At 34.2% G+C, this 18,921-nt stretch overlaps 1 protein-coding gene and 1 long non-coding RNA gene across 2 annotated transcripts; both read left to right on the forward strand.

Moving 5' to 3' along the window:
- Positions 1–9,587: 9,587 nt before the first annotated feature.
- LOC146923943 (uncharacterized) lies at positions 9,588–10,690 on the forward strand. The gene is made up of 4 exons (XR_015010944.1): positions 9,588–9,801; positions 10,073–10,167; positions 10,260–10,329; positions 10,436–10,690. It is a non-coding gene; the product is annotated as an uncharacterized LOC146923943 (long non-coding RNA).
- Positions 10,691–15,957: 5,267 nt separating this feature from the next.
- LOC146923944 (protein phosphatase 2C 37-like) lies at positions 15,958–18,259 on the forward strand. The gene is made up of 4 exons (XM_085709018.1): positions 15,958–16,474; positions 16,579–16,887; positions 16,977–17,082; positions 17,565–18,259. Exons 1-4 carry the CDS (start codon positions 16,046–16,048, stop codon positions 17,894–17,896), a joined length of 1,176 nt encoding a protein of 391 aa, XP_085565144.1. The 5' UTR covers positions 15,958–16,045; the 3' UTR covers positions 17,897–18,259.
- The last annotated feature ends 662 nt before the right edge of the window (positions 18,260–18,921 follow it).

Below are 18,921 nucleotides of genomic sequence, written 5' to 3' on the forward strand. Positions count from 1 at the left end.
GCTTACTGAAAAAGCAGATTGGGTGGCCGTTTTGGATTAGAACTGCACCCATGCCTGAACCGGATGCGTCTGTTTCTAAGATGAAAGGTTCAGCGAAATTGGGAAGGGCGAGAACAGGCGCTGTAGTCATTGCTAGCTTCAATGAGTCAAAAGCTTTCTGGGCAGAATCGTTCCAAAGAAACGCGTCCTTCTTCAGCAATTCGGTTAGAGGTGCTGCAATAGTGGCGTAGTGACGGATGAATTTGCGGTAAAATCCTGTCAAACCAAGAAAACCCCTGAGATGCTTAACTGAACGTGGTTGAGGCCACTCCACCATAGCATTAATTTTTTCGGGATCAGGTCCAATGCTTGATTCTGACACCACATGCCCCAAGTAAACAATGGAATTCTGAGCAAAGGCACATTTAGAATACTTGAGACAGAATTGATTCTCAATAAGGCAATTGAATACAACCTCCAGATGATGAAAATGATCTTCTAGTGTTGGGCTGTAAATCAGAATATCATCGAAGAAAACAATTATGAATTGCCTGAGATATGGTTGAAAGATCAGATTCATTTCAGATTGGAAGGTTGAAGGAGCGTTCGATAAGCCGAATGGCATGACAAGGAACTCGTAATGGCCTTGGTGGGTGCGAAACGCAGTCTTGTGAATATCTTGGGGTGCCATTCGAATCTGATGGTATCCGGAACGAAGGTCAAGTTTGGAGAACCAGCGGGTACCATGTAACTCATCCAGTAATTCATCAACTGCTGGTATCGGAAAACGATCTTTCACTGTTAGAGCGTTAAGAGCTCTATAATCAACACAGAATCGCCAAGATCCGTCTTTCTTTCGAACAAGAAGCACCGATGAAGAGAATGCGCTAGTACTATGTTGGATGATACCATTTGCCAGCATGTCACGGATTTGAGCTTCAATTTCTTGCTTTTGGAAATGAGGGTAGCGGTAGGGGCGAACATTGACAATTTTATTGTTGTCGGTGAGAGGGATTTGGTAGTCAATCTGTCATTGTGGAGGTAAGGTGTGGGGGGTTGCAAAAAGTGGTGAATATTGTTGGAGGAGGGTGTTGATACGGTTATCAGGGTGTGTTGTTGTTGTGGGGTTTGTAGTGAAAGAGATCTCCTGGAGCTGATACACTGTATTTATAGCATCAGTAGTCACCAATCGTTGGAGCTGGTGAAGGGAAGCCTCTGCAGGAGCTGGTCTTGGTTCGCCCGAAAGTAAGATGTGATGACCATTTTTGATAAAGCTCATAGTGAGTTGGGTATAATCCGTGACAATTGGACCTAGGGTTTTCAGCCATTGAACCCCAAGCACGAGCTCAGCCCCACGTAAAGGCAGGACAAACAGATCAATAAAGAATTCATGGGGACCTAGCATCAATTGAACGTTGGTACACATTGATAAACATTGTAACTCCTCCCCATTGCCCACCAAGACTTGAAATTGTTCAGCTGTTTGCAATTTGAGGCCCAATTGTGTGGCAATACGGTCTTGGAGGAAATTGTGGGTGCTACCACTGTCAATGAGTGTGTGAATGGGCTTTTTGTGGATATGGCCTGTGACACGAAGGGTTTGTGGAATAGAATGGCCCATTAAGGCATGTAGGCTTATTTGGGCGGGTTCGGGTTCGGTTACGATTTCTGGGTCAGCTACCGGGTCGGTTTCATTTGTGGAAAGGGCAAGATGGGTAATGTCATCAGTGGTTTCGGGTTAGTCTGTTTGGACAATGAGAAGATGGAATTGTCGACGGCAACGATGACCCGGTGTGAATTTCTCGTCACAATTGTAGCATTAGTTCTTTTCACGACGAGCTTGAAGCTCAGCTGGAGACAATCGTTTGATTGGTGTGGTAGGGGGTTTCGGTGGTGTGACCGACAAAGTAGGGCGAAAAGAGTTTGTTGGTTGTGATGTTGGCAAGGGATTAGAAGTTGTGGGATAATTGTATCTGAGTTTGGATGAATTTGACCGGTCTAGGAGTTTTTCTTCCTGTAGTTTGGCCAAACTTATGGCTTGTGTCAAGGTCATAGGTTGGAATGCTTGCACCTCTCTCCGGATCTCAGGTTTGAGTCCAGAAACAAAGCAGCTGAGGTAGAAATTGGGAGGAAGACCAATAATTCGGTTGGCTAGGGTTTCAAATTGGGTTTGGTAAGCATTGACAGTAGTAGTTTGGCATAGTTTGAAAAGCTCACCTTGAGGGTCTTTGTAGAGTGACGGAGCAAATCTGGACTCCAGAGCTAGAAGAAAGCCAGACCAAGATAGGAGTTGAGAGTTGGAGTGCATCCATTGGAACCATGTCAAAGCTTCACCCTCCATGTAAAATGAAGCTATGCGAAGGCGCTGCTCCTCTGGTGTTTGATGAAAGTCAAAAAACTGCTTTATCTTGAAGATCCAACCCGGTGCGTTTGTTCCGTCGAACCTTGGTATATCGAGCTTCATGGTGGTAGTTGAGAGTGGTGTGATGTCGGGGCCGGTTGGAACGAAACCAGGGGGTCCAAATCGGTTCCGCCACTGGTTCATTTCGGTGGTGAGGGTGAGAATTTGTTCTTGGAATTGCTGTTGGCTCAGAAGGATGCGGTTGAGGATCTCATCTCTAGGAGGAGAGGTCATGGTAACGAATGAAAGCACCAGTTGTAATGATATGAGATCTAAAAAATGGAATTAGGACAGAGAGCAGCAAGAACAAAGGAAAATAAAAGCTAAGAAAACAACTTCTTTCAATAATCATCTGCTTTATTCATTGGATCAGTAGTACAATATATAGCTCATTTCCCCTTTTCAAAGAAAGAGCATATTCTTACAGTCTGGCACATGTAGTACTATTGATACCTTATCCTAACAGATGTGATAATGACTCATACTATTCTAGACCCTTCCTAAGACTGCTGAGCTGTCTTGGACGCCTTCTTTGCATTTCCAGCTTTGGTGACATAGTCCTTGAGCCATTTGGGTTGGGTCTTGTTCCTTTTGGATCTGCCCCTTGGATTGGGCTCCTCATCCTCTGGCCCATAGTCTATCTCCTCTTCACTGTGGTTCATGACAGTTTCAATAGGAAAAAAAATTGGGAGGCTCATCTTATCTTATAATAGATAATAGATAAGTGGTTTTTAAATATAGTTGGTTTTCCTTACATTTTTTCCGTTATTTTTTCGCATAAATGTTTTGTCGATTTGTTCAACGTTTTTATGCAGTGTTGATTTTTCATCTTGCAGCGATGTTTGTTTGGTTAAGATTTACATATCTCTCTCAAATTATTACATATTCAATCAACGTCTTAGAGTTTTATTTAAAGTCAGGAGTATTTTGATCACTTTAATTTTGTCCGATTTTTCACTTGTTGGCATTTTAACGATTTATGCTATTGACATGAATGTTGCAAATTTGTTTGCAAAATTTTCTTTTGATTTTTAGGAACGTTGAATTTGTTTTGTTTTGTTTTTCTGTGAGAGGTTGTTTTGTTTTTTTTAAGTGAAGAAAGACAATGGATCATTTTATAGAATATATATGACTCATAAAGCTTAAGAAGCTCGTGAATTAGAAGCATAAAATTAGGTCGGTGTATGAAAAGCTCAAATTCTAGATCCTTAATTATTTTAAGTAGGGTTTTATACTTTTACCTAAACACGGCTGTGACTCAGAAATTAGTCTCACTTGCTACTATGAATGTATTTATATCAAGAAAATATAGTAGTTGCATCAAAATTATCAAATAAATCAATTCATCAATTCATATCACAAATTTTGTCTTAATGCAAGACAAATTTCCTATAGACCTTTGGCACCCATCAGACCAAAAATTGCCGCTTCTTGAAAAACAGGAAGATATCAAAATCTTTGAAATATTTCAATGAGACTATGCTTAATTAAGAAGTCAGTATCATATAACTTTTTTTACGAGCCAATTAGGAAATCTTTGTCAAGCCCAAGGTGTGTCAAATAGGAAAGAATTTTGCTCTCCGCCCTGCACTTTTCGCTCGCGCCCTGCAGTCATTCCGAAAATACACCTGCACTAGTTAACTAGCGCAAGTGTAAAAAAACATGACTTAATTTTTACACATGCGTGACTTAAATCACGTTGTGTGAGTTAACTCAAGCAGAAATTAACACTTACGTGAGTTAACTCACGCAGAAATTAACACTTAAGTGAGTTAACTCACGTAGTTATTTAGCATATTCACATAGTAACCATCATCTTCTTCATCTTGTTTTATTTGTTTTTCTTCATCTTCTTCCCTCATATCTTCTTTATCTTCTTCCCTCATATCTATTTAGCAAATATCCACACAAAAGAGAAAGAAAGCAATCAACAAATATTTATCTCAAAAAAGAAAGTCAATAGAGTATTAGAATTGAATTGTCAAAAAAAAAGGAGTTGAAATGTTTATTTAAGAAATAGTTCTGAAATGTTAAGCATGGGCTTTTACATAGTTACTTTTGGATACCAGAAAGAAAAAATAGATTCATACATTTTCCTTAAAGATACGTATGTGAGCTTGTGGAAATTTTATTTTATTTTTCCAATTTAGAAGTACCTGGAGGCACCTCATGTTTCAGCCCTCCCTTCATTGATTGAGCAGTTGGTTCATGAAGAAGATAAAGAAGATATGAGGGAAGAAGATGAAGAAAAACAAATAAAACAAGATGAAGAAGATGATGGTTACTGAATATGAAAAACAATACCTACGTGAGTTAACTCACGTAAGTGTTAATTTCTGCGTGAGTTACCTCACGCAGCGTGACTTAAGTCACGCATGTGTAAAAATTAAGTCCTGTTTTTTTACACTTGCGCTAGTTAACTAACGCAGAGGTATTTTCGGAATGGCTGCAGGGCGCGAGCGAAAAGTGCAAGGCGGAGAGCAAAATTCAATAGGAAATCAAACCGGAGTCAAAAGTTACAAAATTGAAATGAAAACAAAAATCCAAACACAATGTTACATGGTGGCATAGCCAATACAAACCAAACGATTATCCTACCCGAAATGAAAATATAAAAAAAAAAATGTGGTTTATGTGACTTCAACCATCACAACGAGAAAAGTTTGACATGATCTAACAACTTATCTAAATTGAGCTTACTGTTATAGAAAAGAGCTATGATATTTTGACATCCAAAATAAGTTGTTGATACTCACACCGTAGCCTTAATCCTTCACAATCAAGTGGGACACGCAAATCGAGGCATATATAAAAGAGGAATGATATTTTGACATCCAATTTCCAACAACTTTTAATGACAACATTTTTCCTCTCTTTTTATTGGACAATAACAATAGAGATAGAAAAAGGAAGAGAGAGAATAAAAGTACAATGAGAGTATGAGAGAGATGATGGTTGTCACAAAAGTTGTTAAAAAATGGATATTCAAATATCATTTCTCTATATAAAATGATTAAAAAAATGGAAGAACCGTATATACATACGGTGCATTGACAACTTTGATTGTCAATATATCATTCCTGTATAGAAAACCCGTGTATCATGCTCCTTCTAATTAAACCATGAAGTAGCCAACCAAATCACTTGGAAGTATAAGTGGATATTCTTCCTGAATAAGTGTGAAGTACCAAATTGGAAGGCATGCATGCGAACATCATCCAATTGAACAGTAGAAATCCCCAACCAATGTACAACATTAAGTGGTCAACTTCCCCTATAAAAGAAAATAAAAAAATAAGTGGTCAAACTGGTGCTTCCAAGTTCAATTCCTAGCATTACATTTACAGTAAAAAAAATATATTTAAATATACCATGATAAATCATAATTTATTAGAACTCTTTCTAATTTTACACTTTATATTCAAACTAGGTTTACAAATACATGTCTTCATTTATCTGGGCTGAGTTTTATAACATGGGCCTGTTTGATTGGCTAAAGTCCAACAAATAATTTATTGTTTTCAAATATATTTTTCATCCTCTTCACTTTTAAAAAATCTCATGTATTTGAGCCTAGTTTTCATTCTCTTCACTTTTCTATTATTCTTTTTTTCGCTTACTGTCATAATCCCCATTTAGCATCACTTTAACACCCACATTTTCGTTTTCTTAAGAGTATCAGAAGAAAAATAAGCAAAAAATATAATTATGGTCTGGACTTTAGCAAAGGCCAGACCGACACCATAGAATTTGAAATAAATTTATTGGAAATTTTTATGTTTCAATTTTTTCATTATTTTTAAACCACACAAAAAATTGTAGCATCGGTCCTTCAAAAAAAAAAAAATTATAGCATCGGTTGTAGCGTAGGTTTGAGTGACGTTAAATAAAAGCTTGAGTTTCTTCAATGTCCCGAAACTTTCACTATTTGAAAATTCTTGAGTTCCTGAATTTTGAGGGGGTAGGAGATTATATGAGGGGGTATCAGATAAAATTTTATGTTGCTTGTATTCATAGCTATAGCGCCATTTGAGCCTTACCCTATTTCCCATGGCCCTTACTTATCTTAATGATCATGTAATTTTCATCCCCCAAAGAAAAATCTCCAAAGGCCCCCTAAATGACAGAATTTACCCCTTAATAACGTCAGATAGTTATCTACAGCAAGCTTAGGGTGATATCTATCGGACGTAGATATGTACCGGACAATGCATTTAGCACATAACACTGGTTTGGTACTTTTATTTCCTTTTTGCACTCCACTTAATTTTTTCCTAAATCCTGCGTTTTTTTGCCGATTTTGGATTTTTCCAACAAATAGTGTTAATCTTCACTCAACTGCGAACAATTAGCAGGTAAATCTTACTTCTGCCTTTCGCATTCGATTATGCATAATTTCATAGTTTTTTGTGGAAAATTCTGCATAATTTTTTCTTTTTTCCATAATTAACATCTAGTAGTTGTTTACGGGAGGCCATAATTCTTCCATAATTTTTTCTGCATAATTCGATTATGCATATGTTTGCATTTAAAAAAAAAAAATCACATTTAGTTAGTATTTTAATGATTTTCTTTATACATTTTATTATTGTTTTAATGTATTTGTTTACACATATATCCTAAACACACATATTTGTTCTCTCAGTTGGTAAGGACAATGCATAATATATGCAAGGTCTGGGGTTCAAACCCCGACCACCACAAAAAAACAAAAAAAAACCCCGACTACCACAAAAAAAACTTTTGTGGTGGTCGGGGTTTTTTTTTTGTTTTTTTTTTTGTGGTGGTCGGGTTTGAACCCCAGACCTTACATATATTATGCATAAAAAAAAAACACACACATATTTTAATTTTAGTTAAGAATTAAGATAGATACCATAGCACGCCTTGTACATATTTTATTTTCATGCATTTCTTTACACATTTGTTTAGTATTTTAATGATTATTTTACACATTTTGTTTTGTTTTGTATGCATAGATATGGTTGAACCTGTAGTTGTTCAAAATTCAGATCCAAAGGTATATTCATTTGATGTTGTAGAATATTTTGTTGAAAAAGAGAAAGAAAAAAAAATATATGAAAACCGAGAGATGATTAATTGGACTTGTCGTAGATACGTACCGAGCTATACGGTTGTTATCTTTTTTTTTTTTTTGAAAGAGCTATACGGTTGTTATCTTAATATGGATCATATTAGCTTGGGTAATGATAGTTATAGACATTAGCATTCTACATTTTCTTATCTTAATTTATTAATATATTCATTTCCTTATCTTATCTAGGTGACTTAAGATACTACTATTTGATTTATTTGCATGTTTCAAGATATATTTTAACTTTGTTTATTCAATTTTTAGAAGATGATCTTCTATGTGAAATTATTCACGAAACGATTATGAAATAGAGTTTTTTTTTTGGGAGATTATGAAATAGAGTTGAAGAAGTACATTTACAAAATACTCCGTTTCAAAATGAGTGTCGTTTTAGGTGTTTACACACATATTAAGAAATGCAATGATTAAGAGAAAGAGAATGGTTATTTTACCAAATTATCCTTATTAACTATTGGTTAGTTTTAAAAGTAATACTTTGGAAGTAGTGTGCAGAGTATTAATTGGAGGGTACAATTGAAAAAAATAGTTATTATTGCATTGGAAACTGAAAGCGACACTCATTTTGAAACAATTTTTTTTGACTAAAGCGACACTCATTTTGAAACGGAGGGAGTAGTAGGAAAAGCATTGGATTCAAAATGATCATGTTTGTTTGAAATCTACTGACATATTGATAAACAATATTGCATATAATTTATTGAAATGTTTTTTAGGGGTTTAGTAGTCATAATTTCACCTTTTAAGATAAATAAGTGAGAAATTAAAATATTACAATGTCCTACCAACTCAGTTATTCTTATGTAGACATTCAAATATTTCTTTACATGGTGAAATAATGTGAGGAACGTAAAATCATATTTTAAATTGGTTGGTTAAATCTCGATTTTTGTAGTTCATCTAATAAATTTTCTATTTCAAAATTGGAGAAAAAAAGTCCCAGCAATTAAAAATTGCTCCCCTTTCTATTTTATCCTTATATTTTCTTTATTAAGTTGGGTCTAACTTAACCTAATAAAACTAATTAATAGGTGATGATTGACTCTCATGTCCAAATCATATATCTTTTAATGTAGGACTCTTAACCCATCCACTTGGTCATCCTCGTACCATGTGCACCTTCGCAAGCGCTGGACAGGATTTTGAAAACCGGCCCAAACCGGCCGAACCGGGTGGGCCGAAGCTTAACGGGTCGGGTCGGGTCGGTTAAGCGGTTAGTCCGGTTCAGCTTCAATGGTTTGGCATGACTATACATGGTCGGTCGCGGTTTGTAATTTGCAACCCACGGTAAACCGAACCGAACCGGTATACAGCCCAGAATAACATCATTAAGATCCATCCCAATAAGCCCACATATATATAGTTAGTGTGAGAACATTGAAACCCTAGTTCTCTCATTTGTCTGTTGCGGCTGCTTTTCCTTCTACATACACACAAAATCGTTTTTTCTTCAAATCAAAACATCATAAAAAAAAACCCACAAATCACATATCATTGATCACAAAATCGTTCCTTTTCTTCCATTTTCCACAAAAAACTTCAAACAAAAATCAAAAATCAACTATGTTAATCAAAATTTTCAACCTTCCTTTGTTTTTGTCAAATAAATCCGAATCTCAATCAAGTTTCTAAGATCTCTGAAAGGTTTGTAAGATCCAATCACATTTGTTCATATTTTTATACATTTTTTTATTAATATTTTTCACCCTTAAATAACCGATATGTTTCTAATTAAATCTTTATTTTTTTTACTTATGTTTAGGGTTCATTGGCTCATTTTGATTTTACGTAACTGATGTTAGATTTTTCAATTTTATTTTTCGTTTTCCTTTTATGCTTCGATTTTTTTTTATGGTGAAAAAGTTGCGAGTTTTTGTGGTTGATCCAGTCGTGTGAATGAGATTGTTGTTCCTGTAAATAGATGTTTGGATTTTATGTATTTTAAGCTCGCTTGTATGTTGCTTTTATAGTATTTATTTATTAATCTTGAAATTGTGCTTTGCATGGCGATTAAGCTTCAATGGTATATTTTTTATTAACTATTCTTACTTTATCATACTTAGAGTATTTAATTTATGTAATACTAATTAAGAGTAATTTAATGTCATGCAGGAATGACTTTTTTTGGATATTTTGGAGTCTAATATGACTCAATACTAATGCACAACACATGCATCTGCTTTTGAATGATATGGAATGCAATATGCTTCATTTGCTTGGCTCCATGATGATTGTGGAGTGTGGACATGGTTTGATGTTGATGGAACTGTTTCAGCCGCATGTTAAACTGATTAATGCTTAATTATTGGTAAGCAACTATATGTGGTACTGAGCTGCTTGTTTATATTATTATCAATTCTTAAAAAATCTGCTTGTGGACCTGATTGTATATATTCTTGAAACAATGCAATCAAGTTAAAAATTAATTAATAAAAGCAACTGCATGATCAACATTAAGAACAGAATAGTAAACTATAAGTTAGTTTATGTAATTGTTTTAACAAACACTTGTTGTAATTGTTATACTAGTTAATTTTTGTTCATTTGAGTTGAGATTTCATCAATTTGGTTATTATTAGGATTAAGTTGTGAAGCTATCAACCTATGCCTATGCCATTAGAGAAGTAGAGAATGAAGAGTTATGAAGTATTATCTATGGCATGTCCCATTGCAGGTAATCTGATAAAACTTGCTTTCTTTGTTATAATGAAATTTTCTTTAATCTAGTGAAATTATTATGATTTACTATATGATTTTAATTTACAGTTTATCATAAATGGTTGCTGCAATTTAAGTGGGATACTGGCTGTTATAGACTTCTAAGGCTGCAATTCAGGTTTGTTTTCAAATATCATTCATGCATATTTGTAAATTTAGAACATTAAACATATTGTTGTTTAGGTTTTTTTTTAAACAGTTATATTCATTCCTTTGTTGTGCAGCATCAACTACAACATCATTCTCCATGATTCACCATGTTGTAGCATCGGCAATTGCAAGCAGCCTGTGCTTTTAAAGCCAGTGGAATTTATTTCATCTTTTACTCAAATATTGGATGACTGTAATATATTATAATACTTATACTGTTGATACTGTTGGACAACTGTAATATTTACTAATATTGGTTGTGTTGTGCATGTTTGCTGTTAGTCAATGCAAACAAGTTATATAATTTATATTTGGAACAAGTTTACAAATGGTGTTGGTGCAAACAAGTTCTATGATATATATTATGGCATAAAAATTGCTCTTGATTTTTACTTAAACTAAAAACTGACAGGCCATAAAGATTAATATGATTAGCCATCTTATTCTTCTTGGTTTTATTGAAAACCCAAATTTCAGCTTATAATTTGGTTATGTTAAATCTTTAAAATATATTAAGCAGGGATTGATATATACAAAACCGAATTAACCGAACTAAGCCGCACATTTGACCGGCTTAACCGTCTACACCGAACCGACTAAACTGATGCCTAAGTTGGTCGGAAATGGTTTAGGAATATGGAACCGATGGTTTAAACGGTTTCAGGTTTTGAAACCGATTTCGAACCTAACCGACCGACTGTCCACCCCTACGCAACATGTAGCTTAGGGGTACGGGTTCAAGTCCCTACCAAAACAATAACAAAAAAATGGTGCCAGAAATACTCCAACCCGCAACCTATAGTTGATAGTAGCACTACCTTTCCATTACAACATAATGAAATATGTTATCAAATCATGCCTTATAGTGTATATTTAGAAAACTTGGGGTTGCCTGCTACCATTTGTCCATTACAATGACACCTCTAAACATCATAAACGTCTTAGTCTTTATCAGCACGACAATCGCCCTTAAAAACACAAAAATAAAGAAGCATATGTGTTGTAATTGGAGTTGTTGGTCGATTTGGTGGTTATGTTGGAGTTTTGGTATGAGAATAAGGTTGTTGTTTTTGTTGGCACTTGCAATTGAAATTTGAGAGTTTGGCAATATTTGTTTCTATTATGGTATAGGGGTTTTGACTTTGGTTTTCGTGTATAGATTTTATGGTTTCAGTGGTAGTTCTCTATAGAAGGTTTTTTTGGTTGGTTTATCAGATGTTTTATTGTTTGTGTCTTGTCGGTATCGGTTCGTCTTGAACCGAGACTTGATTTTTTTAATAAATTATGTTGTTAAGAAAGAAAAAAAACTAAAGTGAAGGAGATTTAGAGCTCCACAAAAACACAAACGCTAGTTTGGCCATCATTCTGAGTGACGCGGAGGGGTTTGATGCAAAAATTGACCCCCTCATTGCGAAGGGGGTGACAATCAGAGGTGTTCGTGGTGCGGTTTAGATCGATTTTTAGGCAAAATTTCATCTGATTCAAAATAAAAATCACATGCGGTTCGGTTCGGTTTGGATGACTGTTAAAAAAAACTGAACCGATCCGATCCAAATATATATAGTTTAATTTGGATTGGTTTTTGGATATCCAAAAGTGCAAAATATATATATTTTTTATTTACTTTTTGTTAAAGAATATTTTTTTTATTAATACTAATAATAAGTTTGATGCAAAATATATTAAAAAATTAAAACTGCATTATGAAAATTATCTTTTATTTTTTAAGGGTTAATTATGTTTCTAGTCCCTATAAAATAGCGACCTTGTAAGTTTAGTCCCTACTTAATTTTAATAGCATTTTTAGTCCCTAATTTTGTTTTTCTGCACTGAGTATTAGTCCATACTCAATTCAAATTTGTTTAATTTATGCTTAAACTCTTAAATTTTTGAACAATTTTTTGCATACATGTTTAGAACATTACTAAAAGTTCGTCCGCAAAAAATTATCGCAAAATTTGATTTCTACATCCAGATTTTATTACTTTTTATCTTTAACTTTTGTCGTTTTAAAAAATTCATATTTAATTCATTTCATGTCAGAAAATTCTAAATTTTAGTAAATGAACCTTTCATAGTGTTCTAATCTTGTCTCAAAAAAATCGTTCAAAAATTTAAGAGTTTAAGGATAATTAATCAAACTTTGTTTTAGCAGGGACTAAAATTATAAGTAAATTTTTTTTTATAGGGACTAAAAATGCTATTAAAATTAAGTAGGGACTAAACTTACAAGGTCGCTATTTTATAGGGACTAGAAACATAATTAACCCATTTTTTAAACATATGAATTAAAAATAGTATAGATTAAATTAGTACAATATATAAGACTAATAACCAACAAGAAACATAATAATGCAATATACAATACTAATAAAAGAATAAATGAGTATGAATATTAACTTTTAAGGTTTGGTTCGGTTTTGAGAAAGTGATCTGAAATCTAAACCGATCCTAGTGGTTTTTTCAAAACAACATCCAAACACATAAAAAAAATATTCAGTTTTTTGCGGATTTCAGTTTTTTTTATCTGTTTTCGGTTTTATTTTGGATCGGTTTGGATTTGAACACCCCTAGCGACAAGGGAGGAGGGGGTCAACTCCCCACCTCGAGAATATGGCAACATAAGACACTGTCCCCCCCAGGTGGTTATGTTGGAGGAATGGTGGTGCGAGCAGCAGGTTGTTGTTTTTGTTGGCACTTGCGATGGAGATCAGAGAGGTTGACAATATTTGTTTATGTCATGGTGTTGGAGTTTGACTTTGTTTTTTCTGTATAGATTTTATTGTTTCGGTGGTAACCCTTGTAGAGGGTGTTTTTGGTTGGTTTATTGGATGTTTTATTGCTTGTGTCTCGCATGTCTCTGTTCGTTTTAAACAATGACTTGGTTTTTTTTTTTTGAAGGATCAATGACTTGGTTTTTTAATGATTGTTGTCATTAAAAAAAATAAAAAAGGAAAGAAAGAACTCCAAAAGTAAAGAGATCTGTGGCACCACAAAAATGCAGACGCTCATCCAACAATCATTCTGGATGACGCAAAGGGGGTCGAAACAAAAATCAAACCCCTCATTTGTGAAGGGGGCGGCAGGGGAGGAGGGTTCAACCCCCTCAAAGAAGAAATGTTGGCAAGCCCTAAAATTTTTTGACCGGGAAGAAAATATATTCAAGAACGAAACGTTCATCTGAAGAATATTGTCAAACTCTCTAATCTATACACCATAAAACCTTTTTTCGGTCTTTTCGAAAACCACCTACAATGAAGATGTACGAAGGGTTAGCTGACCCCGACAACCATCGGCAGAACGTGGAAACTGTTCTGAGCTTTGGAGGTGCTCCTAAATCCGTAAACATCATCTATTCGTGCTCACTTTAAAACACAATTCAAAGAAAAACATGTTAAGTTACATAAAGAAACTGGGCACAACCGCCTATCATAGGTAAAATGCCACTTTCCATCATGATTTTTTTTATGATACATCACCATAAATGCCACCATTAGTAAATTATCATCTGTTTTGATAATTATTAAATAAATTCGTGTGAACTTGAACCATTAACGTTATAAACTAAGGAGACAACTTGTTCAAAAAATAATTATGGAAGAAGCTGTAGTAGAACATATCGGGACTCAACTTCCCTATTGTTAATATCCTTGCATTCAGGCCTTCTTCAAGAAAATATCCTTGCATTCAGGCCAGGGCCGTTCCTTCCCAAGCGCAAGGAGTTCTACGGAGCCGAGCCTCCAATTTATGGGGGCCTCAATTATTTGTAGGGGTACAAGTATAATTTTTGGGATGTAGTATAATATTTTCTTTTGTTACGTAGGTCTAAATCAAACACTTATTATTTGACAAAAATAAAGAGTAAATGGACAAGTTAAGCCAAACTCACACATCTATCAACAAACAAAAAATTCAACAAAACAAATTAAAATCAAAATAATCCTCATTGTTTATTTGCAATTGTTTAAATTATCATTAATTATTTTTACTAGGGACCATTTTTAATATTAGAGCCGAGCCTCCAATTTTATTGGAACGGCCCTGATTCAGGCAATAAAAATACCAATTGGCATTCGATTAAGATAAAAAAAGGTTATATTTAAGTTCAATATTTGATTACATAATTAAAATTAAGGTTCAGTAAAATTTTAATCTTCATAAATACCCCTTCTATTTTAAAATGAGTGTCGTTTTAGAAAAAAAATTGTTTTAAAATGAATGTCACTTTCATTCCAATGCAATAATAATTTTTTCTTTTCAATTGTACCCTTCAATTAATATTATGCACACTACTTCCAAAATATTATTTTTTCTGAAAAACAAACCAATAGTTGATTAGGATAATTTGATAAAATAATATCTCTCTTTATTTTAATTAATGCATTTCTTAATATTTGTGTAAAAACCTTAAACGATATTCATTTTGAAACGGATGGAGTATATCATTAAATATTTTAGTTTGAAAAGATTTCTTAAAACACTCAAATATTTGACTGAAATGCCAATTGTCGAACAAGATACCACAAGGTACCCTAAGGATACACGTTAAGAATTCTACAAATAAAATATACGAAACTATTCAACCCTAAACCCTATGTTCTTGCTTACAAACAACAAAAACAACTGCACCGGACATCATCATTCTAAAAAGGTACTCCCTCCATCCTAGTGAGTCATTTACAAAAAAAAAAAAAAAAATTGTCCTAAAAAAATTGAGTCATTTCACTTTTCAATACAATATTAATTATTTTTTCAATTATAACTCTAATTAATACTACTTTCATCATTCTCAATTCAGTATATTCTACTCAAAACACTCAATTTTTTTCTCTCTTTCACTTATGCATTTTTTCTTAATATAGGTGAAATGAAAAAAAAAAAAAAAACTCAATTAAAATGGAACGGAGGAGTACGATGAAAACACAATAAGAACAGAGATATTTATAGCTTTCAAAAAAAAAAAACAGAGATATTTATAGATAATTCATCCATGAGAATTTAACGTTTGGGCGGCAAGGGTTGAATTCACAACCATAATGTTAGTTAACTTCTTATACGGCAATTATTTATGTAACTCTTAAAATGAAAACGTGATGCAAGATTTTTAGGAGCAAAGAATCCGAATTCGAACAGATCATGGCTTCATGCAGTTAACTTAGGGATCAGACGTGGAAAATAGAATTGAAAAAAATAATCTCGTATTCTACAATGTTGCCACGTGTTAGCAACAAAATTAAAATAAAAAAGGAAAAAACATAGGAAATATAATATTCGTGACAAAGAGAAAGAAAAGAAAAAACGAAAAAGGTATTGGTGTTACTCATGCGTGTGTAAGAAATGAACAACTTTCAACCTAATGTGTAACATTATGATTGGACCACGTAAATTACACACAAAAGACACAACCACGTGGTGAAATCATGAAACAATAGTCATTCAATCAACGGTTCAGATTTCATGTTGATGTTAAATCGTTCAACGTCATACCAACTGTAAATGTCGAGTGTTTGCCCGTGACTATGACGGGCAGTCTGCCCGTGAATAAAAGTGGACCCCACCTTACCACTACAAATGTTTCTTCTCCAAACACCATTTCAATTGATTGTGTTTCAATTTTTCATTTTTGTGTATCAAATCAAATCAAATTTTCTTTGCTTATAATTTTCATCATTCAATTTTGATCAATGGCTGAGATTTGTTGTGGTGTAGTCGGAGAAGAAGAAACTCTTACTCTACCAGTTGAACCAAGCTCACGACCTTCCGGTCGCCGGAGTTTGGATTTACTACCGTTGAAATACATGGCAGATCCACCGGAGAATAGCCGGAAACGACAGAAGCTAGATCCATCTGTTTCATCACCACCACCGCCACCGCCAGAATGCGAAAACACAGTTGATAGCTGTGAATCAAGTACTGATGAAGAATCAAAGGAAAACGAAGTTGTTTTGAAAAACAAAGTTGTTGTTGTTGAAGAATGTTCTCCAAAATATGGAATAACATCAGTTTGTGGAAGGAGAAAAGAAATGGAAGACGCTGTTTCTGTTCATTCATCGTTTTGTAATGAAAAACAAGATCATTTCTTCGGTGTTTACGATGGTCATGGTTGTTCACATGTAATTGCTCGAAACTCGAAATTCTAATAACCGTTATCATAATTGTATAATCATGTTTACAGTGGATCTGTTTTTTAATTAGGTTGATGTGTTTTTTTGTATAGGTTGCGACTATGTGTAAAGAAAGGTTGCATGAAATTGTTGAAGAAGAAAGAGAGAAAGAGAAGGTTGACTGGAAGTCAACGATGGAGAAGAGTTTTATTAGAATGGATGAAGAGGTGTTGAATTCTAGTAAGACGAAACAAAGCTTCAGTTGTAAGTGTGAGCTTCAAACTCCTCACTGTGATGCTGTTGGTTCTACTGCTGTTGTTGCCGTTGTTACGCCGGAGAAAATCATTGTTTCTAATTGCGGTGATTCGCGAGCCGTTCTTTGCCGGAACGGCGTTGCCATTCCTCTTTCCACCGATCATAAGGTTAGTTTTATTTCATTTCATTAATTTTTTTTTTTTTGTGATATGTAGTCTTCTTTAACTAATTTTTTGACCCGTATTCGTTTGTGCAGCCGGATCGACCCGATGAGTTGGATCGGATTAACAAAGCTGGGGGACGTGTGATCTATTGGGATGGTGCAAGAGTGCTTGGAGTGTTGGCCATGTCAAGAGCTATTGGTGAGTGAGTGAGTGCAAGTGCGCACGATAACTAACTTTTAAAATTTATTAATTTTTTGGTATTTGATTAGTTCAAATGTGGTTGTGCATGATTTCATTTTACGGTGAATGTGTCAGAATCATAATCATGTTACCCTTGATTCATACGTGGTTGTCCATGTTTATATAATATATCATGGATATGTTAGAATCACGATACAATTTTTCAAAATTTACTTGTTGATCGTGATTCCGACACAATTGTGATACCAAACTACTTATTGATCGTGATTCTAACACATCCGGTGTGATACAAAATATCATAGAAAAATATTTATAATTATTTTAGAATCACGTGATAATTTTTCAAAACCTACATGTTGATGTTAGATTGTAATTCTAACACATCCATCGTCATACCACACATATTGTGCTAAAAAAATCCATACGTTATGCATCATTATTGAAAAATGGTTCTAAATTATTATGGTTTATTTTTGTAGGGGACAATTACTTGAAGCCATATGTTATATCGGAACCGGAGGTAACTATAACGGAGAGGAGTGACGAGGATGAATGTCTGATACTTGCGAGTGATGGCTTATGGGACGTGGTGCAAAACGACACGGCATGTAGGGTGGTGCAGATGTGTCTCAAGGCGGAGAGGACGGTGACTCCGCCGGGGTCTCCGGGAAGTGAAGTGGCGGGAAAAGGGTCAGATAAGGCGTGTTCGGATGCCTCAATTTTGTTGACGAAGTTGGCATTGGCGAGGAATAGTTCGGACAATGTTAGCGTGGTGGTTGTTGATTTGAGGAGAGATCAACGTCAACAGTAACAATTAATAATAGTAATAGGGATTGATTAATGGAATTGGAAGAAAAATTATTGTTAATTAACCGACCAAAACTTATGACGTGCACTGTGTCTGGACACCTATGATTCGTAGGATTTTTTATTGGCAAAGGTGGGAGGAAAATGGTGGGGCCTTGAGATTTTTTCTGATGATTCCATGTGATTTTAGTAGTGTAGTGTTTGATTGAGGAGAAAGGTTAAAATTGTATCTTGTGGGAAACAATTGGATAAAAAAAATTATGTATAAGAAATTTTAGATTAGTATAAAGTAGAAAACAATTGATGTAAACTAAGGAATGTCGTATAAAGAAGACATATATTGGCTTTGGCCATTTGAGATTAGCCATACTTTGGTCTATGTTGAGATTTATTAATTTTTTTTAAAGGATTGAAATTTATTAATGTTAACTATAAATAATTCAATCTCTAAAAAAAAAACTATAAATAATTCAATTCGTTTTTATTTTTTTTAAACAATTCCACTTTGATCATCCATCATGAGTTGTTAAGTTAATTAAATACATCTATGCTATAATTTTTTTTTAAAATAAGTATATTCGTTGGTCACGATTATAAGAAAAAACATTTTTTTTAAATTTATTAAATAACCGTTGTATCTTATTTATAATAAAAAAAATATTATATATATATATATATCAATGTGTGTGTGTATGTGTATACATTCAATAAATCTAAAACGTAAATTTTGGACATCATACGGTCCTTGTCTGACCCACGTCATCGGGAGTATAACCTTTAATAAATATCTCGGCTAGGATTTTAGGACACATGTTCATGTTCTTCCAAGTCCTCTGATCTTTGACATACTTGGTTTGAGCAATTGTGCTAAGATATAATGTGAAAAAAGGGCTTAAAACTTCGCCCTTTCCAGAACTCACCGGCTTGCATTCATTTGGAGTATAACAATTAACAAGTATTTTAGAATAGTCGACAACCCTTCAAGCATAAAGGCTATAAGGGTGAGATATTTAAGAAGTGTAGGATCGA

Source organism: Medicago sativa, chromosome 5, assembly GCF_051527215.1.
Source record: "Medicago sativa cultivar Bolivia chromosome 5, Bolivia_mono, whole genome shotgun sequence".
Classification (NCBI taxonomy): Eukaryota; Viridiplantae; Streptophyta; class Magnoliopsida; order Fabales; family Fabaceae; genus Medicago; species Medicago sativa.